Genomic DNA, 27,222 nt, shown 5'->3' with positions numbered 1-27,222 from the left:
GCCCGAACTACGTGGGTCGCCGAGAGCTATTCTTTTAAACTCTTTTTATTTTCACTTTTCTGAAGTTTAGACGCGAGACTCACAAGGATGCAGAGCGACCGCAGAGGAGGAGAGGAGAAGGTTCCATTGTTAGATGGATCGTCACCGACCGTCCGAGTACCAGAGCCAGATGAGCATCATGATCAAAAGTTGGTAAGGAGGGTCTGGATCGAATCAAAGAAGCTTTGGCACATCGTCGGCCCTGCCATACTTAGCCGCGTCGCGTCCTTCTCCATGAATGTCATTACCCAAGCTTTTGCAGGCCACCTGGGTGATCTGGAGCTCGCTTCCATCTCCATCGCTAACACTGTTATCGCTGGTTTTGCCTTTGGTCTCTTGGTATCTCTCTCTCTTAATTTCTATCTCTCACTGTAAATCAGATTGAAAAAGGAGACGTTAAAACTGCAAGCCTGTGGGCCGGCTTTAGTGATCTTGAATGAATCTTTCTGTGTGTTATATCAGTTGGGGATGGCGAGCGCGTTAGAGACGTTGTGTGGGCAGGCATTCGGAGCGAAGAGGTACCACATGTTAGGGATCTATATGCAACGCTCATGGATAGTTATGGTCCTCTGTGCGGTTCTGCTCCTGCCCATGTACATATTCGCCACGCCTATTCTAAAGTTATTGGGGCAACCCACAGATGTGGCGGAGCAAGCGGGGTTGGTGTCCATTTGGTTAATCCCACTTCACTTCAGCTTCGCTTTTCAGTTTCCATTGCAGAGGTTCTTGCAGAGCCAGCTTAAGACAGCCGTGATCGCCTGGGTGTCGTTGGCAGCTCTGGTGGTTCACGTCTTCGTGAGCTGGTTATTTGTTTACGGGCTTAAGTTTGGTATGGTGGGAACTGCAATAACTCTGAACTTCTCGTGGTGGGTTTTGGTTCTTGTCTGTTTGGTTATACGGTTTGCGGTGGTTGCCCTCTGTCTTGGACTGGATTCTCCATTCCAGCCTTCTCTGGCCTCTGGGAGTTTCTAAAACTCTCAATAGCATCAGGGGTCATGCTCTGGTATAATATGGCTTATCATTGCATCTTTCATCTTTCCTTTCCCTGTCGATCTCACCGAGGGGTGTCCGGTGTCCCAACTCCCAACTATATATGAAGAAATTTTACACTATTTTTTTCTTTTACATGTTATGTTGTACAGCTTGGAGAATTGGTACTACAGAGTTCTGGTATTGATGACTGGGAACCTGAAAGATGCCAAGATTGCGGTCGATGCCTTGTCTATCTGGTATTTATTTGTTCCGGTTCTTGGAATTGTATATATATATATATATATTGAACGTTTAATTTCTATCTCATGTATGTTTTACCAAGTTGTGAAATCATTCTGTGGCGTATTTATTTCCTGGTTTCAGTATGACAATCAACGGGTGGGAGATGATGATTCCTCTTGCGTTCTTCGCTGGAACTGGGTACGAATTCTTCACTTATTCTTGTTCTATCTGATTTTTCTTAAATGTGGAAAAAAAAGAAAGAAAGAAAATGGGGACTGGCAGCTGAGCTGGAGACAAAATTATAGTCCATTCCAACAGCCATCGTAGCCTTGCAATTGTAATAAATATCTCCCCATAAAATAAGAGATACTACCGATGTAAGACTATAAAGGCTGTTCGAACACTGACTTTGCTCCGACTGAAGCCGATACCGGCTGAACTTCATACAATTGAACACGCCTGTATGTGACGGTTCAGCACAGGCTTAGCTTTGCCTACGGCTTACATTAAGGACATGCCCGTCATTTTTGCCTGTAAGATTTTTGGGAGAACTGATGTCATCTTCAAGTAGACTACCAAAAGCTTAACATACTCTTTGAGGAGAGGAGGTCGACCTCCTTGGGTGCCTAACCTTGGCACTCCTAGACTTTCATCCCCTTGCGGGGCGGCCCTGGTTAACGGCTAGCATGGCTACCAGGGTTCCTCATGGGTGCACACTTGCTCATTGGGGACAGTGTTGGACCGGCACTACGCTACCGATACTCAAGGGAGGCTTGGCATGCGGACCTGGCTCAAGCATGTCCCTTCACCTCGCCAACCCCTTGCCCAAGCTGATTGAGCTATCCCGTTGCCCCTACCGCACGGGTGTGTTCTGGCCCAAGCGGTTGCCTATCATCATGGCACACAGGTGCCTGTCATCATCGGCATACAGGAGACCCTTCACATCGGTGCCAAGTCACCTCATCGGCGCATGGTCGCCTTCCATTATGGTTGTCCCTCTTTAGCACGTAAGCGGCGCCTCCCATGGACCGGTTTGAGCCAGGAGAATGCCCCGGCCATTGGACTTGAGGTCATGATCCAGTGCTACTGACTTTGGTGGAGCCATCCCATCGGGCAACTCCTAGCCTCTAAGCGCATAAAAGCTTGTCCTGGCCTGCCTTGGCCAGGACGCCGCACGGGTTTCTTCCACTGTAGAACTACCCCCGTGACAGTTGGTATCAGAGCAAGTTGGCTAATTGCAACAACAGTTGGTTTTCAGCAGATTAGCTTAGAGCCAGTTGAAGCGGTCATTTCGACAAGCAGCATTTTGTGGGGTGTGGTCCCTAGGCACTTCCACCCAAGATCGAGTAGAATTTAGATCAGGCCTGGCAAGAGGTCATTTCATAGTTCGTGTCCCCATTCCAATGACACTAAAACAGCTACCCTTGCGGTTGCAGACGCGATGGTCGTTGTCCTCATGCAGGGGCAGACACGTGAGCCTTGATAGGAATGTGGGTACACCGCTCGAGCAGACTGTTTATCCGGCCTAGCAAGAGGCCATTCATTGTTCGCGTTCCCATTCCAATGACCCTAAAACAGCTTCCCTTGTGGGTGCAGACGCATTGGTTGTTGTCCTCATGCGGGGGTAGACGCGTGGGCCTTGTTAGGAATGTGGTTACGCTAGCCGTTGGAGCATGGCGGCCCTACACTGGCAAAGTATCAGGTGGACATGCTCAGTTTTCAGGTGGAACACTTGCAGCAGCAGAAGCTTATCACAAGGCGAGTGCATGTTCGACAACTCATGGGTAAAAGTTGCCACACTCGCGTTTGAAGCGGTCAGATCTCCTTGAGGTAGCAGCAGTGGGGCCCCCTCGGAGCGAACATGTAGCTCGAACCAGCGAGGTGAAGCGTAGTTTCGAGGGCCATAAGAGCATAAGCCATGACTAGGTTTGAGTAACCCGCACAGGGCAAGGTGAAGACCGCAGGCCAGCATGGTGAAAGGGTACACCCAACATCCATCGCCAACAACAGGAGTAGACCTATCAACGTGTTCGGTAGCATCACTGAAAATTTACCAAGAAGACGGTTGAGCCTTGAGGTAAGATGATACATGGGGCGGACCTCCGCGAAGCACCACACATATTTCTTCGAGGGCCCTTCTTTCACATTCAAGGCATAGCCATTGCGCGGTTTGAGTAACCTCGACACTGGGGTGAAGTCCAAGCAGACCGGCATGGTGAAATGGTTCCGTCCCCATAAATGGACACCAATATAGGCAAGACTCGGGCTAGCCAGACGAGCCCTGGAACTGGCAAGGAAGTGGATGGCGCAGGACACAGACGCCCATTCACGAGGAAGACCCATTGTCGAGGACGACAATGGATTGAGTGGGGGAGCCTGTGACGGTTCAGCACAGGCTTAGCCTTGCCTACGCTTGGCAGGCTTACGTTAGGGACATGCCCGTCATTTTTGCCTGTAAGATTTTTGGGAGAACTGATGTCATCTTCAGGCAGACCACCAAAAGCTTAACGTACTCTTTGAGGAGGGGTGGTCGATCTCCTTGGGTGCCTAACCTTGGCACTCTTAGACCTTCATCCCTTTGCGGGGCGGCCCTGGTTAACGGCTAGCATGGCTACCGGTTCTTCATGGGCGCACACTTGCTCATGGGGACAGTGTTGGGCCGGCACTGCGCTATCGATACTCAAGGGAGGCTTGGCATGTGGGCCTGGCTCAAGCATGTCCCTTCACCTCGCCAGCCCCTTGCCGAAGCTGATTGTGCTATCTCGTTGCCCCTAGCACACGGGTGTGTTTCGGCCCGAGCAGTTGCCTATCTTCATGGCACACATGTGCCTGTCATCATTGGCATACAGAAGACCCTTCACATTGGTGCCAAGTCACCTCATCGGTGCATGGTCGCCTTCCATTATGGTTGTCCCCCTTTAGAATGTAAGCGGCGCCTCCCATGGACCGGTCTGAGTCAGGAGAGTGTCCCGATCATTGGATTTGAGGTCATGATCCAGTGCTACTGACTTTAGTGGAGTCATCCCATCGGGCAACTCCTAGCCTCTAAGCGCATAAAGGCTTGTCCTGGCCTGCCTTGGCCAAGACGCCGCACGGGTTTCTTCCGCTGTAGAACTACCCCCGTGACAAATTGCTGGTGACAAAATTATTCAGCAAGATGTATATGTTTTTGTCTCCGGTTAATCCGCCCCGGGCAGTAGCTAACTTTTTTGATAAACACGAAACTAATTAATATGATAGATAACCGATAACCCCATAAGAGTCAACTCAATTACAAATAGCTAAGCTCTACGACTCCATCGACAACCATCATAACATTCCTTAATTACCAGCAAATTGATTCATGACACGGTGGATATTAAAAATTTAAGTTGCAAAGTAGCTCGCGAATGAGCCGCACGAGCATTCTCCAGGAAGCTTCTATTTAATAAGCCGTACCAGTCAGACTAGGCCACGTCCATAACTGACGGCGCGGTCCCTGTCCTTTCGACAGTCTGCGCCCACGTCTCTCAGTAGGCAGAGGCGTGCCTGTCACTTTGGGGATGTGTCACTCGCCCGAGTAAGGAATACGTCCCAACAGCCACCTGCTCAGCCCTGGCAGGTAACGGCAGTGGCAGGGACCCAGTGGCAGTTATGCCTGATCTCGCAAGAGCGTTCCTATAAAAGCCCTCAGGGCAGAGGAGAAACTTCTTCTTGAGACCTCTAACCTCTCGAATATAGTGATAAAGCGCGACCTCCACTCTTAGCTTTCATTTCTCTCTTTACTCCCCATACACAGCACTAACTTAAGCATCGGAGTATTCCCACCGGGCAAGTCCCCGAGAATCCTTCCTTTCGTCTTCTCAGGTGTCGCGTGTTGCTGACAAGGAGCCAGCCAGTCGCCAGCTAGGAGTGCCCAGATCGCGCCGTATCATTTGGCGCCGTCTGTGGGAACGCTTCAAAAGGCCTTTCCCTTTAAATTCTTTCAATTACTTCTTCTTCCTTGAAACAACCCAGCGCTCATGGCTTCCTCTAGCAACGTCAGATGAAGCACGGAAATGGGTAACTCCAGGGAGCAACCCCAGTCTCCTACTGTGTGTATCGGACAGTTCACCATCCCCCTCTCAGCGGACGGAATCCCCAACTCGAACGTGCCTCTCACAATGGCACCTGTCATCGCCCCACTCCCCACTAACGTTACCCTCGGTCGTGCCCCCAGCGGCCAGTCCGAACCAGCTGGAGGACCTGATGCAGTGCATGAAGGCCATGCAAGCCCAAATGCAACAGTTTCAACAACTTCAGCTCTATCAACAGCACGTGCTGCACCAGGTCTCCCAGTACCAGTATCAACAGCAGTTCCCCCAGTTGCCCCAACCCCAGCTTCAACAGCCTTAGCTCTAGCCTCAGCACCCGGCCTTGCAGCAAGCAAAATCTCACCGCCAGAGTGAACACTCCGACCGAGGAGAGGTCCCCCAAAATCTCCCAAAAAACCAAGCCTCCCCCCACGACAAATGGGAGAGATGGACTACCCCGATCTCGCCACGGGTGGACAGGTCGGGAGGACCCCGGCTCAGCTGGTCAACATCGCCTCGACAGTCAAAGTTCGGAACCCCGATCCTTGAAAACCGGTTCGAGATCCTGGCAATAGACTCTAAGCAGGCCCCTTCTGTCCGCAGCCATCACCAGCAGACCGGGCTACTCCCGGCGCAAACCATTCTAAACAACGCGGAGGTGAGCAGCACGAACGCCGAGCCCATCAAGAAGCAGAGACGTCGCCGCCGAGCTCGTCGATCTGTCACCCGCGATTAGTCACAGATGCACCTGGCGCGAGCCAGTGAATCATGCATGTGTGTTGCCTTCTCCATTACTTTCAGGGGAGCAGCACGCACGTGGTACTGGAACTTGGCACCCGGGTCGATAAGAAGTTGGGCGCAGTTCGCACAAGCCTTCACGTCCCACTTTGTCACCAGCAAACGGTGCCCGCGGACTGAAGAAAGCATCTTCAACGTAGCCCAAAGAGAAGGGGAGTCCATCCGAAGTTATATCAAGCAGTTCAATGACGCTTGTATGCAGATACTGCGCCTGGACCCCATCGTAAAGTACAAAGAGTTCAAGTGGCACATGATCGTCAACCAACCCGCGACCATAATCGACTTTCTAAAGCTTGCGGATAAGTTCATAGCCACCGAAGAGGAGATCAATCAGAAGGGTGAGGGCGCACTCGAAAAGAGAAAGAGAGAAGGGGAACCTTCCAGTTAAGAGGACACCTGAAGAAAAAAGGAAATAGTTCGGGGTGCAAAGGCGGGTCAGTTGTTCCAAGCTCCTACACCAGACCGAGCTGACTACACTCCACTTAACACAAGGCGGGCCGAAATCCTGATGGCAATCAAGGACGCCCCGTATGTGAATTGGCCGCCCCGTCTGAGGGGGAATCCCAATGAAAGAAATAAGAGTCTGTATTGCAGCTTTCACAAGGACCATGGTCACAGTACCGAGAATTGTAAAAACCTCCGCGACGAGATAGAGGAGCTCATCCGTCGCGTATATTTGAGAAACTTTGTACAAAATAATAATAACACTAATAATAGTAATAGAACAGGTCGGCAAGGGGAGCATGGCAAAGACGCTCCCGAGTCCAGTAGCAGGCCGGTCGAACAACCGTAGAGACAGCCCCCAGAGGAGAGGCCAGTTTGGGGAACCATCCACATGATAGTGGGAGGTTCGATCGTTGCAGGGTGCACCTTAGCGACAACTCGGACGTTGGTTCGCGAGGTCACCTGGGAGGAGCAGAACCCCCCAAAGAGGCCGAGAACGAAAGAGCCAATTTTCTTCACAGAAGACGATGCGTGAGGAGTCCATTATCCCCACGACGACGCACTCGTAATAAAACTGAGAATCAACGACTTCGAGGTTAGGCGCATACTCGTCGACTCGGGCAGCTCGGCCGACATACTCTTCAAAGCCGCGTTTGACCAGCTCCAGTTGCAGAGAAGCGACCTGAAGCCCGCAGACACTCCATTGGAAGGCTTCAGTGGAGAAGAAGTCCGACCCCTTGGGAAAATAACAGTACCTGTAGAGATCGGCACGTGGCCTTGTGTGGTCAGATTCGAACACAACTTCCTAGTGGTAGCGACCCCCTCTCCCTACAATGCCATAGTAGGTCGACCGATCACCCATGCCCTACGGGCGGTAGTCTCCACTTACCACTTGGCCATGAAGTTCCCAACAGATTTCGGTGTGGGAGTAGTGCGGGGTGACCAGCTCGAGTCCCGCAAGTGCTATGTTGCCGCCCTAAAGGGGAAAATCAAGGTGGCCGATAACCTTGAACTAGAACGACCCACGGAGCAAGGCGAAGAACAAGCCACGCCCACGGAAGAAGCAGTCGTGGTCCTGACCTCGATAGCAGACCCAGCTCGGACGCTCCAGATTGGTGCTTCCATCGAGGAAACCCTACGATCCGAACTGATAAGTTTTTTACTTCAAAATTTAGATATTTTTGCATGGTCCGCGACAGAAATGCCCGATATAGACCCCGAACTCAACTCACAAGCTGAACACTGATCCTGTAGTTAGGCCCGTTAGACAGAAGAAACGCAACCTAGCCCCGGAACGGTGGGAAGCGGTTGGCGAGGAAGTCGAGAAGCTCCTCGCGATGGACTTCATAAGAGAAGTCCACTACCCAAGCTGGGTAGCCAACCCCGTCCTGGTAAAGAAGGCCAATGGCAAGTGGCGCATGTGCGTCGACTACACCGACCTGAACCGGGCTTCCCCGAAAGACTGCTTCCCATTCCCCAGAATCGACCATTTGGTGGACGCGACCTCAGGGCATGAGTTGCTAAGTTTCTTGGACGCCTACTTGGGCTATAACCAGATCAAGATGGACCCGGCGGATGAAGAAAAGACAGCCTTCATCACTGAATTCGGCCTGTACTGTTACAAGGTTATGCCCTTCGAGTTGAAAAACGCAGGGGCAACCTTTCAAAGGCTTGTAAATAAATTGTTTGCACCGTTAATCTGCAGAAAAGTAGAATGCTATGTAGATGACATGGTCGTCAAAACCCAATTCTCACATGAATTAATACAAGACTTGCATTCTGTTTTTGGAATTTTGCGTAAGTTCAATATGAGATTGAATCCGAACAAGTGTGTGTTCGGCGTGACCTCGGGTAAATTCCATGGGGTACATCGTTAACCGGCGCGGCATTAAGGCCAACCCGGATAAGGTTAAGGCCATCTTAGACATGAAACCACCCCGGAAGTCGAAGGAGGTTCAGAGGTTGAATGGCCGCATAGCCTTCCTAAGTCGTTTCATGTCTAAGTCGGGGGACCGCTGTCTACCGTTCTTTAAGGCAATAAAGGGCAAAGGGTTCGAATGGACCCAAGACTGCTAGCTCGCGTTCGACGAGCTCAAGGAATACCATGCTAGTGTGCCGACCCTAACCCGGCCCGATGAGGGCGATATTTTAGAACTTTACCTCTCGGCAAGCGACGAGGTGGTCAGTTCGGTACTAATAAAGGAAGTAGATCGGGTCCAACGACCCATCTATTATGTTAGCAAAGTATTGTAGAGAGCAGAAACGAGATACCCGGAGATGGAAAAGCTAGCATACACATTGATAATGGCAGCTCGGAAGCTCCGCCCGTACTTCCAAACTCATACTGTTATCGTCCTTACCGACAAACCTCTGAGGCAAGTATTGCTTAAGCCCGAGGTCTCCGGTCGGTTGACGAAGTGGGCCATCGAGCTTAGCGAGTACGACCTCCAGTACAATCCGCGAACTGCCATTAAGGCCCAAGCCTTAGCAGATTTCATAGCCGAATGCACATTCAGCTCCGAAGTTCCCAGGCCGGTTGAGCGCGAGGCTCCCACCTCGGGTGAGCCCGAAGCTCCTAGGTCGGTTGAGTCCGAACCCCGTGAAGTAGTAGCCAGTGTGGCACCTCTCCTAGCTCGGCCGACCGCGAGCTGGGATGAGGAGCCCTGGATCCTTCACGTAGATGGCTCCTCGAACCAACAGAGCAGCGGTGCAGGAATAGTTCTGCACGGCCCAAGCAGCATGAAACTGGAGTACGCACTACGCTTCGAGTTCGAGGCGTCTAACAATGAAGCAGAATACGAGGCGTTGATAGCCGGACTAGCCTTAGCTAGACAAGTAAAAGCTAGGCACATCGTTATCTACAGCGACTCCCAGCTCGTGGTCAACCAAGTCACTGGCGAATATGAAGCTCGCGAGCCGACCATGGTCGCCTACTTAGCCAAAGTCAGAGAGGCCCTGCTAAACTTCCAGTCACACTTCATCAGACAGATCCCTAGGTCAGAGAACGCTGAGGCCGATGCTCTGTCCAAGTTAGCCAACACTAGCGACATCACCATGAGAACCGTGTACATAGAGGACCTGTCTCGGCCTAGCATTCTCGGGGGGGCAGAGGAGGTCGCTCCCGTCGTTCAAGCAGAGCCGAGCTAGACCGTGCTAAAGGATTGTGGGCAGATGAACTACCCAGTGTCCTATGGGCCTACCGGACCACGGAGAAGACCGCCACGGGAGAAACACCCTTCAATCTCACCTACGGCATCGAAGCAGTGATCCCCGTAGAGATCGAAGTACCTACGTTGCGCCTAGAAGCATACAGTGATCAAACAAACGAAGATGAGTTACGTACCAATCTCGACCTACTTGACGAAGTAAGGGACCTCGCGTACATTAGGACCGCGGCCTACCAGCAGAGAGTAGCCCGATACTATAACGCCAGGGTCAAGAAGCGAAACCTCCGCATTGGCGACCTGACCCTTCGTAAAGTTATGGTGCCTGAGCCCGGCACTAGCAAGCTCGGGTCCAACTGGGAAGGTCCTTACCGGGTGAAACAAGTGCTCGGGGAAGGAACATACGAGCTCGAGACCCTCGAAGGGAAACAAGTACCTCGAGCATGGAAAATTGTCAACTTGAGGCAATATTACCTGTAAGAATCGAGTAGGCCACGAGCCACTCCCAAAGCCTAAGGGCCAGAATATCGGGCTAACATGACCTCGGCACAAGAAGACCCCAATCGCCACTTCGGCTTGGGAGAATCCAAGAGCGAACTATGGGTCCCTCCCTAAGCCTAAGGGCCAAAACACCGAGCTAACGAAGACCTCGGCGTGAAGAAAGACAGCTACCTCAATGGCGAAGGCAAAGTATGAAATATTAAAGGCGTAAGAAACTCGGGTTCAAACCCCACGAAGAACAGCTCGTCTCGATACGTCGGTCGAACTAAAGGATAACCAACCAATGCTTAGTTCGGACGTACGTAGTAATCACTTCGCGGTATGCCACGGAGGCCCTAAATGTGACATAGGGAGAACGCCTACCGAAGAGCCCTACTTTGGGTAGGTAACTTCAAAAACCCAAATGATGAGATCGCTTTAGCAAAAATGAAAGGAGTTCATCATACTCAAAAGAGGGGAGAGACTTTCATCGTAAAAAAAAAATAAAAAATAATAAAAAAAAATAAAAAAAATAAAAAAAAATAAAAAAAATACATACAAACAAATGCAGTAAAGGAAAATAACAAGTGCAGCAATCGAGCTAAATAGCTCGGGAAAGGTTTGATCATCACAGGGCACGGCCACCCAACCAAAAAACTGGTGAAAGACCGGGTTTACGGCACCCGAAAGCCATAGAAGTCCAAAGAAATGCCACCTCAAGAATCCGCCTCCTCATCCTCCAGAGAGTCAGGCTCCTCTTCATCCGCATGGTCTGCTGTCTCAGGGGACAGACCCTTCATAGTAATGCCGTCGAGGTTGAGCCCGGAGAACTTCTTCCGAACCAGCCACAGACAGAGCTTGAACCCTGAGCGGTACGAACCCGAACCATACTCCGCCTGGAGGTCATGAAATTCCTAGGAGTCTTTAAAATCCCAGACCGCTTTCTCTCACTCAGCCTCCACCATCTGTTCAAAGTTTCGAGTTCGATTCAGAAGAGTGGACTCCAACTCCTGCACCTGTTGCCTGAGGAGCTCCCTCTCCCCCACCATCCTCGACTACTCCTCCCTATAGCGAGCGCTCTCTTCAGTAAGCCGAGCGATTTGAGCCTCCTGGTCGTGGATGAGCAGCTCCTGAGACTCGCTCCCCTTGCGAGTGTGATGGATCTCACCCCGGATTCGATCGAGCTCGACCTGGAGCTTCTGATTGGCAGCACGTTGGTCGAGGGCGTCGACGCGATGGATGCGCGTCTAGAGAGCCATGGCATGGATGGCGGAAAAGGGAAAAAGGCCACTTACCACCATGCAGTGGGCAGAGGCGAACGCAGAGAGATCCCCAGGCTCCATGCTTCCCCACTGAGCGATCTCATCATTATTGATTGCCTTCCGACTCCTCCGGCAAACTACCAGATAATCGTTTACCCCTTCCCAGTTTCCCACTGGGAACCAAGGGTAAGGATGGGGCTGAAGGGGGTTAAAGGGGGCCTCCCCTATTAGAGAGGGCTCGCTTCCCCCAAGGTTGAACCCACTAGTCCCCTCAGAAGGGGGCATCGGAACCTCGGGCAGAGGAGAGGGCAGGACCGGCCCGGTAGACCCGAACTCAGTGCTTCCCAAAGGAGGGGTCCGGTTGGGGCGCATCCTCTTCACCTGGCGTCTTTGGCTGCCCGAGAGAAGGCGGCGCGAATCGGCACTAGACACGGTGGCTGCCAAAAGACCACAAGATATTAGTCCAACAGAAAGCAAAATGCATGTGTACACAAGTCACAAGACACTACGCGACCTAAAAGGCCGACCTACCCGGGCTCAAGCCTGCCTGCACGAGCTTCTCCTTGGCCAAGTAGTCCGAGCAGAGGAAGCCTACCGATGCCCAAGATAGCATCGTTTTCTGAATCTCAGGGTTCAGCTCGCCTCGGGGTCCTGGATGGCGCCCCTCCAAGCAGTGGGAAAGGGCCACCCCTCAGGGTTATGGACCACAAAGTAGTCCCGCTTCCAGGCGGGGATCTTATTCGGCAGCTTGTACAAGAGCTTGTAGCCGCGATGGGGAGAAAGGTAGTAAAAGCGCCTCTCTGGCGGAACCCCAGGAGCAACATTCTTTATACAAAGGATAGAGGTGAAAATGTCAACGTCCAAAGGGAGGCAGTACTCGTGGCATAGGGATATAGTCCCAATCATGTTTCGAACAGCGTTGGGGTGAAGTTGGTCAATAGTGACGTTGAAGTGGTTCAGCACCTCCACTATCAAGGGGTGCAGGGGAAGACGCAGGCCAGCCTCAAGCTGTTCCTGAAAGATCACTATGTCATTGGGACCATGCTCCCAAGGAAAGTTGCCAGTAGGGAGGTTGTAAACCCGGTCCCCAGGAAGGCGAAAGTAGCATATCAGAGACTTGAGTCTCTTTGCTGTCATTAAGGAAGGGCCAAAGGTATCAGGCTCCCTCCCCCTAGAAGTGGACGTCAAGTCGCCAGAGGCCTCCCGAGCCTCCGGGATATGCTCCCAGGCTCCCCCCGAGCCCGAGGGAGCATCGTCACCTCGGCTATCGCCCCTGTGGTAGGTATGGCGTGGGTACCCAGACATGGCTGACGGCGATTGGGATTCACCAATAGACGGAACGGAGCGGACTGAGAAACTCGAGTAGACTAAGCAAAGTACGCGACCTCAAAGCCCAAAGCAAGATGGCGTGGACGGAGATAGGGCCGATGGGGCCCCCCATTTATAGCCCTCGGCCTCTCAAACCGATGGTCCGGATCAAAGCAGATCCAACGGTCAACGGGCACCCTGACCGCACGTCTTCTGAAAAATGAAGACGATTGGCGGCACGTCTTCCACAATTAAGGTAGTCGCAGCCGCACGACATTCGGAATTAAAGACCACCTCAACAAGTTTTCAGAATCCGAAGTCAGAGAAGTCAGAAGATCTCTTGATTTTCGCAAATGCATTTATTGAAGACAGTCAATCAAGTTTGAATTTTGGTCAAATCAGTCCATCGAGCTTCATAAACTCCCCGCGCTAAGGCGACACTCTTAGCCCGAGGAGTGGGGAGCAATTGATGAAGGATAATTTGACTTGACCTATGAAACGACGACACGTGGACGCTGACTCAGTGTAAGCGACAGCTCAGCATTGTGGTCCAGTACGGCTAAGTGATAGGCCCATAAAGCAGCTCGCTACATGGTAGCGGGGTAAAGGAGGGGCTCGCCACAATGCGGGCTCCGGGTCCCCTGAGCTACCTCAAGGGATATTCCGAGGAAAACTTTAACTTGCGAGCTAAGAAAGTCGGCTCGCCTGAGCTCTCGAACAAGGCAAGTCATCCGAGGACCAATTCTACTAAGGGTACTTCTGAAGTATTCGAAGCTCGTTGCAAAGTAGCTCGCGAATGAGCCGCACGAGCATTCTCCAGGAAGCTTCTATTTAATAAGTCGTACCAGTCAGACTAGGCCACGTCCATAACTGACGGCGCGGTCCCTGTCCTTTCGATAGTCTGCGCCCACGTCTCTCAGTAGGCGGAGGCGTGCCTGTCACTTTGGGGATGTGTCACTCGCCCGAGTAAGGAATACGTCCCAACGGCCACCTGCTCAGCCCTGGCAGGTAACGGCTGTGGCAGGGACCCAGTGGCGGTTATGCCCGATCTCGCAAGAGCGTTCCTATAAAAGCCCTCAGGGCAGAGGAGAAACTTCTTCTTGAGACCTCTAACCTCTCGAATATAGTGATAAAGCGCGACCTCCACTCTTAGCTTTCATTTCTCTATTTACTCCCCATACACAGTACTAACTTAAGCATCAGAGTATTCCCACCGGGCAAGTCCCCGAGAATCCTTCCTTTCATCTTCTCAGGTGCCGCGTATTGCCGACAAGGAGCCAGCCAGCCGTTAGTTAGGAGTGCCCGGATCGCACCGCATCAAAACACATGTTCCATCAACACATGAGAGAACAAGGGCAAAGTTATCTTTCATGCCCAAAACGGACTTTAATTGATTAAACCCCACTCTCATCATTTTCTTTCTTCTTCTTCCCTGTCTTCCCCAATGGCTCTCTCTTCTCAAGGCTGACCGGTAAGTTTGTTTTCTTTTTTTCATTTTGTATTCATTTTCGCCTTGAAAAATCCCTGGAAGCTTTCTATGTTTTACTATGTATTTGGTATAGCTTCCGTTTACTATGAAAGTGCACCAAAAGGTGGATGAAAAAAAAAAAGTGTAGGAGATCCAGATCAGAAAAAGAAAAACAGGTAAACAGCCAAGAGTGGACTCTTTCCGGTGTCCCTCTTGTATTGTATTGTATTGTATGATTTGAAGTACAAACAAGCTAGGCAATATCCACTACTAAAAATAAACAAATAAATAAAGAACGGGAACCCGGTTCAAGTTATGCGTCTCATGCGTGCGCCCGAGACAGAATGATCAGACAACCGACTCCAAGATCGTTTTAGAAACCCGGTTCAATTCTAACCTACCTGATGAGAACCGAACCGAGTCCCCCGATCTTAGAACTCTCTCGCCGAGTCGAGCTGACTCGCTCACCATCAATCTCCTTTCCACCGTTTCCGGCCTCACCCCCGCTTCGGAATCTTTCGTCGTCCCTATCCTGTCCTTCACCTCCCTAATCAAGCCCCATAATAGTTCTGCCGCGGTGGTCTTGTTATTTAAGAACTGCAGTGATAACCGTTCTTTGCAATTCTCCATTCTCCTAAGAACACAGACTAGTTCCACCGACTCCCCGAAACTCAGACTGCTCAGTCTCTCTCTAAGCTCATAGATTCGGAGCGTAATCTCCTTCTGGGCCGACTGGTAATCATCAGCTATCAGCTTCATCACCTCGTAGACCAACTTGTTGCTCTGAGCGTGCACTGGATCGGGTGCTTTGCACATTTCTTCCACCGCTCCCACGAAAGCATCTATTTCTTTTATCAAATCTCCATTCAGAAGCGATGACACCTTCTCTTCTTCTTCTTCCGATACATCCTTCTCACCGACGCCGAGCGTGGAAGAAGAAAGAAAAAATCCACCCAAAATCCTACAAGTGAATATAAGTTGCTCTAGAACCCTTGCATACCATCTTACCCACGACGACAATTCCCACGTCTCGGAATTAGCATAGTCCCGGAAGTTGGAGAGGTTGAGATAGTTTCGGCCGCCCGAAGAAGGGTAGATGGAAAGCTGGTCTTGGAGGATGAAGGTGCCCCGTCTGATGATGTTATGAACGGTTATGAGGCACTTGAGGGCCACAGAGGAATTGTGAGTATTCTGTAGGCGGTCCATTAAAGTTATGATGCAGAGGGAGGCGGTAGGTCGGGAGCTGTGGCCGAAGGCAAGAACGGCGGCGATGTGCTTCTCATGCGGTGGGCTTGATGGCTCGTGTGTTGTGGCTCGGAGGACAGCGAGATGTAGAGCCGTCGTGTTTGGCTTGGACAGCAGAGCTGCTTTGCTTATAGATGCCTTATCTTTGAGAGCGCCTACGATATCTCTTAGCTTCGTTCGCCGCCCCATCTTCGCTCTGATTCAACAGACACTCCCCTCGGCCCTCAGGCAGATAGCAGTAGGGAAGGGAAGACTTGCGGAGAGAGAGAGAGAGAGAGTCGACGAGATTGTATGATTGACCTCATTTATTTCGATCAGGATGTAGTTCCATTATTATTGGTGCCTCCTAAAAATTATTAACTATCAACGGGGAAAGTCGCTTTTTAGACGGGTCGTGTAGAAACCTTACGGAATACGGATGGTAATTGGCAACACAGCATGAATGGTGATTGGTGGATAGCTGATAGCAGACCTTCCTCCTCTTGTGTTAGGTCGGCCACTTGATAACAGCTGAATTGGCAGAACTACTGAATGATTTATTGTGGGGCCGTTTGGCAATTGTTTTTAAGAAGATCTTCTTGTAGCTCTGACAGCCAATAGACTCGTTGAGCTTTTGATATAAGATCTGGGCAGATCGACGATCGTTTGGTAAATGTACATCTTTTTGTGCATCGTTTCGGGTCTTTCTGTGAGAGATTAAAACGCGGAAGACACGGGAAGCTTCATTTAGAGCTTCCTTCCCACGGCTTTTTGACACCCCGTCTTTTGGGGGTGAGATCTTCCACATGCTAAACGGGAATAGACCAATTTTCAGTCTTCCCAGCTTGTAAGCAGCCGAAAGACCGTGTGAAAAGATGTGACAAAATGATTTATTGTCAGCCCGTTTGGCAAGTCTTTCTGAGAAGATCTTCTTGCAGCTCTGACAGTCAATAGACACATTGAGCTTTTGACATAAGATCTAGGCAGCCCGAAGACCGTTTGGTAGACACACATCTTTTCGTGCATCGTTTCGAGTCTTTCCACGCAAGATTAAAACGCAAAAGACGTGGGAAGCTTCATTTAGAGCTTCTCGAAATCAGCCCAAAATAGACTTCCCACATCTTTTCGGCGCCCCATTTTTTGGTGGTGAAATCTTCCGCATACCAAACGAAAATAGACTGATTTTCGGTCTTCTTAACTTTTAAGCAGCCAAAAGAACTCACGAAAAGATACACCAAGGGCCTGCTTTATTTGCTTTTAATGAACTAAACTAATCGTTCAGAAGAGAAGAAGAAAGTTATTTTCAGTCCAGCCATTTCAATTTTCAAAGCACACTTATTAATTTATACTAAAAGGGGTGGGTGGGTGGGCTTACGGGCTGGATTTTGGGCCTGAGGAGTGGGAACGAAGGAATGAAAGGATGAGCATGGGGGAGTGGCCCTTTCAAGCAATACTTATATTGCCACGCATAGCTCATGTTGTCTATAAGATTGGGAAGGTGGGTCCCATTGACTTGGTGTATTTAGGTGAATCTGAAGTAGCAAGTACAGTAAAGGATGGATAAATCAGATGGTTTAAAAACATAAAATTTGGCTAATTATGTATGGCCAAGGTCCATCTGATCCCTGAAGACCGAAGTACGGCGTGCGTTTGCAACTGGTCTCCGGATGAGCTTTTCATTGCTATCTCTCTTCTTAACTCCTAATTATCAGAACCAACCATATATTAAATTTAGATGGGTTCCACCTTCATGTGTGATGAATTTAATAATCATACAAGTAATGAGTTATGGGGATTTATAAGAGAATTTCTTCCGGGGGTTCCGGAGCATAGGTCATAGCTAGCTGTAAAATTCAAAATCATCTTCCAATCCAAGCTGAATTCTGCCCTAATTCATGTTCAGCATGCTACTCTCGGTCTGCTGCCCTAATCCCTGATTCCCCTACTGTTGTGGTAATTGTTTTTGTTTTTAAAATAAAATCGTACATTTTTCTAAATACCCCGTTAAAGTTTCCACATGTCATGCCAACCCACGTCAAAAATATAAACAACTAAAACTAAGAAACTTGGACTAATATGCAGTAGGCCAAGATCTCTATCAACATAACATTATCTCAAGAAGTAATCCTATTTCTTAAACTAGAAATTCAAGACTACTACATCTATGGTTATACTTATTGGGGAGAGAGAAGAGAGAAAGAGAACTAATTATATATTAACTTCACATAAGAGAATTCATTAAATAGTTAAAAAATGTAACATATCTGTCAATTACTCTATATATATTTTCCATTTTCAAATAAGAAAAACTTGCACTTGAAATAAATAGGAATTGTTGCTGCACGGATTGGTCGGGGGTAATGAGGTAAATTCATTTTCAGATCCCGCGTATTGGCTGAGGACTTTGAGGCCTCAGAAGAGGTGAGCCGAAGTCGAGGACTGCAAGTCGAGGCAAGATATTCCTTCCGAGGTCCATAGTAATCGAGGACTATAGGCCGAGGCGGAGTCCCTAGTGACCAGAGATGCTACAAGACAGGGAATGTCATAGGTCTCGGGCGAGTACCCGAGGCAGAGGCTCCAACGCTCAAGTTAGTATGGGGTGTAAAATAGGAGAGGGTGCAGGAGAGGCCTTTGGGATAGTCCTTGGATGCACTAGATCTCCTAGAGTAAATGCTAAGGAGGGAAGGTAGGTGCAGGGAGTAAATGAGTGAACTGTGTTAAGATTTTCTGTACCGGATCCCCTTTAAGGGGCAGTTACCTCTTATTTATACTTGAGCGTGTTGGAGGTAGGTGAAGATGAATGCCCTGGATGAGAGTCGTTCGAGGTCAGGTTACAGGCCCTGGTGGGTACGTCTGACCGTCATCTGGTTGGCTCCGTACGAAGGCAGCAGGGCTCCCTCCTATGGTGGCAGACGCTGTCAGGCGTTAGTGGGTTGGGCCTCCCAGCCCTTGGTGGGCTGGGCCAAGCTAACCTACATCACTTGCCCTCCACTCCCGAGACCGAGGTGAGGCCTCGGTTTGGCTGGTAATGAGGGTAGTAGTCGAAGTAAGGCATCGGCTTCGGTCGTTGGGAGTAGTGGTCATTATGCCTTTGGATTCGTCAGCTGAGGGATGTCCTGCAGTGGTGTCATTTTCGCTATTTGCATTGTCCCTCTTTGGTTCGGAAACCCGTGTGATGTGGATGCCCCGGCTTGGCGGAGGTGTCCCGTATCGTGCATGGGCAGGTCACATTCGGGGGGCTACCATGCAGGGGATGGTCGTCCCAGTGGTCGTGCATTTGCCGGGTTGAGCGGTACGCCCGGTGGTCCACGATGGGTGGGCCCTGCGGTTCGTTCGGTGGGCTGCCACGGAAGATCTTCGTGGCCACCCGGCGTTGTTTCGCCTTCCGAGGGCACGCGCTAGGATGTGTAGCGGGACTGGTTTGCATGAGCGGAGGGCTCTTGCATTCGCTGGATTCGCGTTGATCTAAACCATTTCTTTGGGCATCGTTTTGTCTTCCGAGGCCGAGCGTCAGGTGGCGCATCACAGTTAGACGGTGGGAACGGATTTGTTTCATCCGTCGGATTTGGAGAGATCCAGGCCGTCAATTTTCTTTTAAATAAGGGCCTTGGCAATGACTTTCTCCTTCATTTGAACTTAGATGCCCTTGCTCTCGAGTGAACACAACTCCCAAATTTCAATTCTCCGGAATTTTCCTATTTCTTCTTTTCTTCGGGACATTTTGCCCTCTCTTAGGTAATCAAATATGTCATTTTCAGATTCTGCCCCTGAATAACATGAACTCCCGAACATCTCAGGAGGGAGCTCTCCTACAACCTGCTCCCCCTGTCTTCCTTGGTTTCCTTAGCCGTAGCGCCCCTTCGACGGGAGGTGGCCGTTTTCAGGGAAAGGTTAATCTCAGGGGGTGTTGAGGGCAGTTACCGGGGGAATGACTCTCCCCATGAAAGAGCCGCCTCAGTGTCGTCGAGGGAGCCTGAGTTATCTCCTCTCTCCGAGGATGATGTCGTGGAACTTGTCGCCAGACTAGTGGGAGGGAGTGCTGCCCGAAGGGTGGTTGATGCTGGAGTCCCGCGTTTGGAGTTTGACAGCTCCTTGGACCTGTGCCAGGTCAAATCCCTGGTGAGGAGGTTCAACATACCCCAGTCTTATGACCTGAGGGTCCTTGATGTGAGTGATCGGCCGTGGACCCCCGAAGAGGGGGAAATCTGTGTCTACCAGCACTTTTTGGAGTTTAGCCTTAGGTTTCCCCTCCCTTCCTTAATCTTCGAGTTGCTAGAGCGGTACAACATCACTATCAGCCAACTCATACCCAATGCCCTTAGAACCATCGTGGTGATGATGGTGTGGGTTCGGCTCAAGGACGTGGAGTTGACGTTGAGGTTGTTCCATGCCATGTTCGCGCCGAGGAAGCACGCTTCCAAGGCTAACATGTATTACTTCCACCCGAGAAGGGGGAAGCCTGTGCATAACCCCTCGTCCGTTCATGGGTGGAAGGATAAGTTCTTCTAGGGCTGGCATTTTAGGTTCGATTGGGGAGGAGGCCTGCATCATTGTCAAGGGATGTCCCCCATCACTTCGAGATGAAGAGGCTACAGTTGTATCTCACCTGCTTTTGAAGGGGACATTCCAAGCGTAGCCATTGGTGGAGGAGGAGGTCCCCTAGTCTTCGCTGGGATTAGCCCAGCCCCCCTTGGTAGGAGAGGTTATGTGGTTAGTGCATCTTCCACGTTATTTTTTTTTCACTTTAATGTACTAACTGTTTTCCTTTGTGGTTTTGCAAAAATGTCAATGGATGCTAAGCAGCATTTGTTGGAGAAGTCCCGGGCGAAGCAGGCTGGGAAGAAAGCCGAAGGGCAAACGCCGAAGAGGCCCGATGATGAAGCTGCCTCCCCTGCCTCGGCGAAGGGGGGAGATCCACATGTTCCCACCAAGGGGAAGCAGCCGGTGGTGGCACTGAAGAAGCCGATGGAGGCGCTGAAGAAGCCCACCACCGGGATTGAGGCATTGAAGAAGCCCACAGATGAGCCCGAGGCCGGTAGAAAGAGGTCCATTGTAGACACGCCGAGGGAGGAGCCTTCGTGGAAGCTTGCCAACACTGATAAGCAGGGTGAGGAGGTGGTGCAGAGGTCCATGCTCGGGGAGCGCCCATCCGGGCCTTTGTCAGCCCCTCCATCAGTACAGGGGCTCCTCGAGAGAATCGAGGGGGATGTGAAGACCTTTTGCCCACAATGGCGGCTTCAAGAGGGAGACTCCATTCGAGACGAGGACTCTGCCAAGAACTAGTGAGTGGGTCCATCCTGCCGAGGGATCGCTATCGTCTACTGCAAAGCGACCCCAAGGCCATCCACGACAAGGGCCTGTACCATTTGGCTGAGGTAAGGTGTTCTTCGGTTTCGCGCTTTCTTCTCTCCCTACTCTTTGGTTTGCTAATCGGTTTTGCGGCAGGTCTGTCTGCACTTCGCCGGTTTGGGGGACCGAATAAGACTGGCTATGTTTCGTGTTGACAAAATAGAGAAGGAGAAGAAGGCCGCCAAGGAGAAGCTCCAGAAGGAACGAGACAAGCTCCAGAAGGCAGTCGCCGCCACCAAAGACAAGTACCAAAAATTCCGAAAGGTGCCCCTAGATGAGCAATCAGTTTTGAAGCGCCTCGAGGCTAAATTGAAGGAGGCGCGACAAGGGCTCTCCAAAGTGCAGATGGAGTGAGTATCAAAGGCTTCGACGTTCTTCCACATCTGATTCTTGAAAACCTTGTTGACAAGGCGCTGGTAGGTGGCCCCTACATTCTTAAGGCCGAACGGCATTACCTTGTAGCAGTATGTGCCACGCTCAGTGATGAAAAATGTCTTCTCCTCACCGTCGGGGTGCATCTGGATTTGGTTGTACCTGGAGAAGGCATCCAAGAAGCTGAGTAGTTCATACCTTGTAGTGACATCGACGAGGTGGTCTATCCTCGGCAAAGGAAAACTATCCTTCGAGCAGCCTCGATTAAGGTCTATGAAGTCAATTCAAATTTGCCATTTTTCATAGCCTTCCTTACCAAAACCATGTTACACAACCAGTTGGGGTAATGTACTTCACGGATGAAGCTGACGTCGAGTAGCTTATCAACTTCCTCTCCTATGGCCTTCCGTCATTCCGGTGCAAAGTTCCTCTTCTTTTGCAGGGCTGGCCTAGAGCTTGGGTCCACACTCAGCTTATGAGTAATGACCGAGGGGTCAATTCCGGGCATGTCAGCGGCGGACCAAGCAAAGACGTCAGCGTTAGTTCTGATGAAGCTTACCAGTTCAGATAGGCTTTCAAGGGAAGGTTGGACCCGATGCGGACTGTCTTTTCTGGGGCCGACTCATCCAGGAGAACCGAGACGAGGTCCTCGGCGGGCTAGCCTCGGCTCGCTATTTCTTCTTGGAGGTCAAGGCCTTCCAATGACAGGGCCTCCTTATTCTTTCCTTTTAGCGTTGCCACGTAGCATTGGTGGGCGGTCTGCTGGTTCCCACGAACAACTCCGACGCCGTTCTCGGTGGGAAACTTGAGGGCCAAGCGATAGGAGGATATGGTTGCCCCTAGTACATGAAGGGTTGGTCTTCCCATTATCACGTTGTACGAAGAGGCATCCTTTACCACCAGAAACTCATACATCCAGGTCACCTAGTGTGGCATTGTCCCTACCGTGATTGGTAGGGTAATTTTTCCTTCCGGCCAGACGACGCTACCGAAAAAGCCAACGAGGGGAGCGTCGACAGGCTAGAGCTGCTCTGGCGTGAGCTTCATTCTCTCATAGGTGTCATAAAAAAGGATATCGGCTAACGAGCCACTATCCACCAAGATCTTCTTCACCATAAAATTGGAGATGATGGCTACAACCACGAGGGCATTGTTGTGGGGGATTGTGACCCCCTTTAGGCCATCGTCAGTGAAGATGAGGGCATGTGGACAGTTCGGCCTCTATGGAGCGTTTGGGTACTTCTGATTCTTTGCGGCAGGCTCCTGGATGTTAGGCTGCCTAGTGTAGGCTTTTCGAGCCAAGGCCGAGACTCCACCCAAGGCCATGCCCCTAGCGATGACGTCGATGACGCCTGCCACTTGCTGATGCTACCGCTACTACTGCTATTGTTGGGAGGACAAGGTGGCAGCCTCTCCTCCGACGAATTGCTTGAGATGTCCGCGGCGGATAAGGGACTCTATTTCGTTCTTTAGATCGTAGTAGCCCTCGGTGTCATGCCTAGTGCCGCGGTGGTACTTGCAGTACTTCATAGGGTTCCCCCTCTTGCGGTTCCATTTTAGCTTCGTTGGCCACTTCACAAACTTCTCTTCCCTTATTTGCATCAGTATCTGAGTGCGGGTGGAGTTGAGTGGCGTGTAGTCCTTGTAGGCTAAGGCCGGAGCCGATGGCTTCTTGTTGTCTTTGCCGCCATGGTTGTTGGGGTGGCGCTGGTCCCCGCCTTTCCTCTTCTTCTCTGGGGGCCCGTCATGGCGCTCGATTGTCTTTTCTTGGTTGTCCTCGGCTGAAGCCTCTTTGGTCGTGATGTATTTTTAGGCCTTTTTAAGGAATTCGAGTTTAGTCTTCGGTGGGGTCTTAGCGACCGAGCACTTGAGGGCCGAGCAGGAGGGTGGAGTCCGTTGATGGCTGTATGCATGGAGACCATAGGGTCGAGGTCTCAAACTTCAAGTTCTTCTCTCTTAAAGCGGTCAATATAAGACCGCAGGCTTTCAATCGGCTCCTGTTTGAGCGACATCAGAGAGACTAAGCTCTTTTTGCATCGTCTACTCTTGATGAAGCGGGCGAGGAACAAGGTTGTAAATTGCTCCCACGAGCGGATTGATCGAGGAGGTAGGCTGGAGAACCAGTGATGAGCCGCCCCCCTGAAGGTGGCTTGGAACATCAAGCCGTTAGAATAGCCGTACAGTATCATGAGCGGCCTGAAACCCTCCAGGTGGTCATCGGGGTCGGTGCTCCCATCGTATGTTTCCAGTGTGGGGGAAGAGGCTCCAAAATGATTTACAGGGTGAATGCATCCATGCGACCGACGAATTTGCCGTGACTGATTAAGGCATGGACTCGGCTCTCCTTAACTTGGCGAAGCTCATCCTTGGCGGCCCCAATCTCAGCTAGCAATTCGGCAAGCCCCGGGTCAGCACGGGCATGGGCCTCGCTTTTGTCTTCGCGGACTCGGTGGGTGTTGGCTCAGGCGTGGCGTCGGCTCTCGCCTCATGAGCGAACTCCAGGGCGGCCGAGGCGCTCACCATCGTCCCGGGGGCCTCCCTCCGATGGCGGTGGTGTTGCTCCAAAGGTTGTTGACTGTCATCGGATTGAGTGGGCATGCTCTCCCTTTGGCTAGGAGGGTCTTCGTGGTGAATTCGGGGGCGGTTGTTGCCCAATTCTAATGGCTCAGCCAACGGGTTACCATGGCTGAGGGCCAGTGGCTCAACGTTCCCGTGTCGGCCCTGATCCTCTGACACCCCAGCGGGGTAGTCACCTTGAGAGGGACCTCTGCTTGGGGGCAAACTTCTTCCATTCGTTGGGTGAGGTAGTCCAAACGATCGATGACAACCTAAAAGTGCTCATAGGTGACCAGGCTCTGATTGTTCCTAGTTCTCCTCACCATGGTTTTCAAGCTTAAGGGGTTTGGATTTAGAGTATATTTTTTTATTATTTTTTGTATCCTAAAGTGGGGGTCGTCTTTGCAACCGTTCCCATAGAAGACACCAATTGTTGCCGCACGGATTAGCTGGGGGCAACAAGGTAAATTCACTCTTTAGATTCTAGGTGTTGTCTGAGGACTTTGAGGCCTCGGAAGAGGTGAGCCGAAGCCGAGGACCGCAAGCTGAGGCAAGGTATTCCTTCCGAGGACCGTGGTAACCGAGGACTGTAGTCCGAGGCAGAGTCCCTGGTGACCAGAGATACTGCAAGATAGGGAATGTCAAACGCCTCGGGCGAGTACCCAAGGTAGAGGCTCTGACACTCAAGTTAGTACGGGGTGTAAAATAGGAGAGGCCTTGGCGATAGTCCTCGGATGCACCAGATCTCCCAGAGTAAATGCTAAGGAGGCAAGGTAGGTGCATGGAGTAAATGAGTGAGCTTTGTTAGGATTTTTTGTTCCGGATCCCCTTTAAGGGGTAGTTACCTTTTATTTATACTTGAGCGTGCTGGAGGTAGGTAAAGATGAATGCTCCGGATGAGAGCCGTATGAGGTCAGGCTGCAGGCCCTGATGGGTACGTCTGACCGTAATCTGATTGGCTTTGTACGAAGGCAACAGGGCTCCCTCCTACGGTGGCTGATACTGTCAGGCGTTAGTGGGTTGGGCCACCCAGCCCTTGGTGGGCTGGGCCAAGCTAACCCGCATCAGGAATGAAATTGCCTTTTCTGGAATCTGGAATTAAAGGGGGAGAGGAAGGGGAAAAAAACATCGTGGATTGAAGTTTCTTTTCAAGTGCGGCTAACCTGCTGGTAAAGTGTCAACTGGTTGTAACTTGTAAGGGTGTTAACAGAGTAGTTTTGGGCTGATCTGTCCAAATCAAAATCAATTTGGACAAACTGGACAGATTAATAATACATATTGAATTGGATCAGTCCAGATTATATGGTCCAAAATATTTATTGAATTGGATTGGATAAGGTCTGTCTATAATGAACTTTTATTGAATTGGGTTGGATTGAATCAACGTTTAGTCATTGATAGAAGATAAGAATACATATGTCACTGGACAAGGTCTGAACTGAAACCAATCTAAATTAAAACCGATTTGAACAGATTGGACCAAATCTGGTCCAATTGACACCTCTTACTGGTTGTAGCAAATACCTGAGATTAAGTCTTGCCTTCACCTGGGTTAGGGGGTCTAGGGGTTTGGAGGACTGCTTGCTCCCTGTTGTACAGCCCATTAAAAAAAGGTTGAAATCTTATATGTATTTTAAAAGCAAAATGGGGTACGGTCGATCCCTTCCCCATCCAAGAAATGGTATCCAAGGACAGCTTCTGCGGTCACGAAATGGGTTTTATGCGTGCGAATGTTGTGTGAAAAAAGCCAGCTTTTTAGCCCGTGCGGGTTAGGTGAGCATGTGAGAAAATCACACTTTGAGTCTCACCCGTCTCTCTCCCTCTTTTTCAGCCATCCTAAACTGGCCAGACTATGTTTAGAGCAGCTGAATTGTCAACGAACAAACGTTTGAGAACTGACGGGAATCGGCTAACGTTTGAAGACTAACGAAAACTGGCCAGGGTTTTGTTTCGTTCTTCTATTTTTTCTTCCCTCTATCTCCAACTCCCATTGGATAGTCTGGTTGCATTCCTCTTTTGCAAAGGCTTATATTCTTTGTAAGGGTTTTGTATTTATCTCTTCTTCTTTTCTTTCCTCATTTTTTTTTCTTTATTTGTTCAGCTATTTGTTTCTTTGATTTTTTTTCCAGGGTTGTGAGATAAGTATTGGCGATGGGAGAAGGCATGGTAGACTACAGTCTACAGGATCTCTTCTCTTACTAACCAAGGTTTTTCTTGCAATTTGTGGTTCATTTATTTGCTCTAATTTCCTTCATGTGACTTTTAGTATTTGCTTTCCACCCACAGGTTTCGTCTTGTTCAATTAATGTTCTTTTCGTTTGCTCCATTTTTTTTAAAATTTTTGTTATTTTGGTTGCAGGTTTTGGAGCAGGCGCCTCTTTGTTTTGGGTGTTATAGCTGTGAGAACCCCACTCTTAGGTTTGGTTTTTTGGTAATGACGAAATGTTCGTCATTAGCTGTCCCATTAATGAACTAAGTGTTTTTTTTTAGGTTATTTGGTGCTTCTTTGGGTTGTTTCAGAAGGGTTTGATGTAAGTGTCTTTTTGGTGTAGGGGGATCTAGGGTTTGATGTAGGTGTGTTTTTAGGCATTACTTCTCATTTTGGTCAAATAGCAACAAGAACCATACTATTTTTTTTTTTTTGTTATATATTGTAGGCTTGGAGGTGGTTGTTGTGCCTCTCATATATATCATCTAACATTTCCACTCTTAAATGCATGTATGTTCTTTCTATGTCTGGTCATATGTAAAGTTGTTTATGTTATTTTTTGCTTTTGAATTTATTTTATTGCTTGCAGGTAGTAGATAGGCTTATAAATGGATCAAATTCGAATCGAATCAGGTTAGATTCGAATTTGAAACTGATTATAGCTACTGATATTCGAATTCGATTTGATATCCGATGGATATCAAATACATCAATTCGAATTCGACCAAATGCGATGAGTTCCCACTTGTAAGTTTGTAATCACCTTGAGAAAAGAGGGAGGGGACGACGGTAAGCGTGGGTTCTCGGCGGTGCGAATGCAATGGGTTCCCATCAGTAGTCGTGGGTTGCAGCACAAAGCCGGTGATGCTAGACGGTTGAAGCTTGAGGGTTGCTTGAGCTTGAGCAGCAACGAACGAACGATTAGGCGAAAGAGACGGCGTTGAACTTGAGCTCTGAGCTTGAGCTATGGTTGATGATCGGTGCTCGACCACTATCATTGGCGATGCCGTCGGTGATGGTGGTTGCTTGGGCGGCGAGTCAGAGACTGAGAAAAGAGAGATAGAGGTAAGAGCCTAAGAGGAAAGACGAGACACGAGATGAGCGATGGTGGCGTTCGAGCTCCAACAAATGGATGGTGGTTGGTCGGATGATGAGGGGGTGATCGGTGATGGACCAATTGTGGTTGCTCGGGCGGCAACCAGCAATGGCGAAGGGAGTGACGGACGAAGGGCTAGGGTTTTCTATGGTTTTGAGAGGTAAAATGAATTCAAAACTTCGAATG

At 50.1% G+C, this 27,222-nt stretch overlaps 1 protein-coding gene and 1 pseudogene across 2 annotated transcripts; one reads left to right on the top strand and one right to left on the bottom strand.

The window, feature by feature from the left end:
• Positions 1-27,211, top strand: LOC104609289 (protein DETOXIFICATION 27-like; annotated as a pseudogene). Its single transcript, XR_016076499.1, has 6 exons — positions 1-378; positions 502-1,042; positions 1,182-1,268; positions 1,396-1,452; positions 25,861-25,938; positions 26,091-27,211. The product of XR_016076499.1 is annotated as a protein DETOXIFICATION 27-like (transcript).
• LOC104604098 (putative clathrin assembly protein At4g40080) lies at positions 14,392-15,985 on the bottom strand. The gene has a single exon (XM_010268327.3). It carries the CDS (start codon positions 15,662-15,664, stop codon positions 14,579-14,581), a length of 1,086 nt encoding a protein of 361 aa, XP_010266629.1. The 5' UTR covers positions 15,665-15,985; the 3' UTR covers positions 14,392-14,578.
• Positions 27,212-27,222: the final 11 nt, after the last annotated feature.

Source organism: Nelumbo nucifera, chromosome 5 (genome assembly GCF_055504915.1).
Source record: "Nelumbo nucifera cultivar China Antique chromosome 5, China Antique-T2T, whole genome shotgun sequence".
NCBI lineage: Eukaryota > Viridiplantae > Streptophyta > Magnoliopsida > Proteales > Nelumbonaceae > Nelumbo > Nelumbo nucifera.
Note: the sequence above shows the minus strand (reverse complement) of the source record. Positions and strands in the feature narration are given on the sequence as shown.

Coding starts and splice junctions, on each gene's coding strand:
- LOC104604098 (XM_010268327.3), bottom strand. CDS start 15,664: ATGGGGCGGCGAACGAAGCTAAGAGATATCGTAGGCGCTCTCAAAGAT.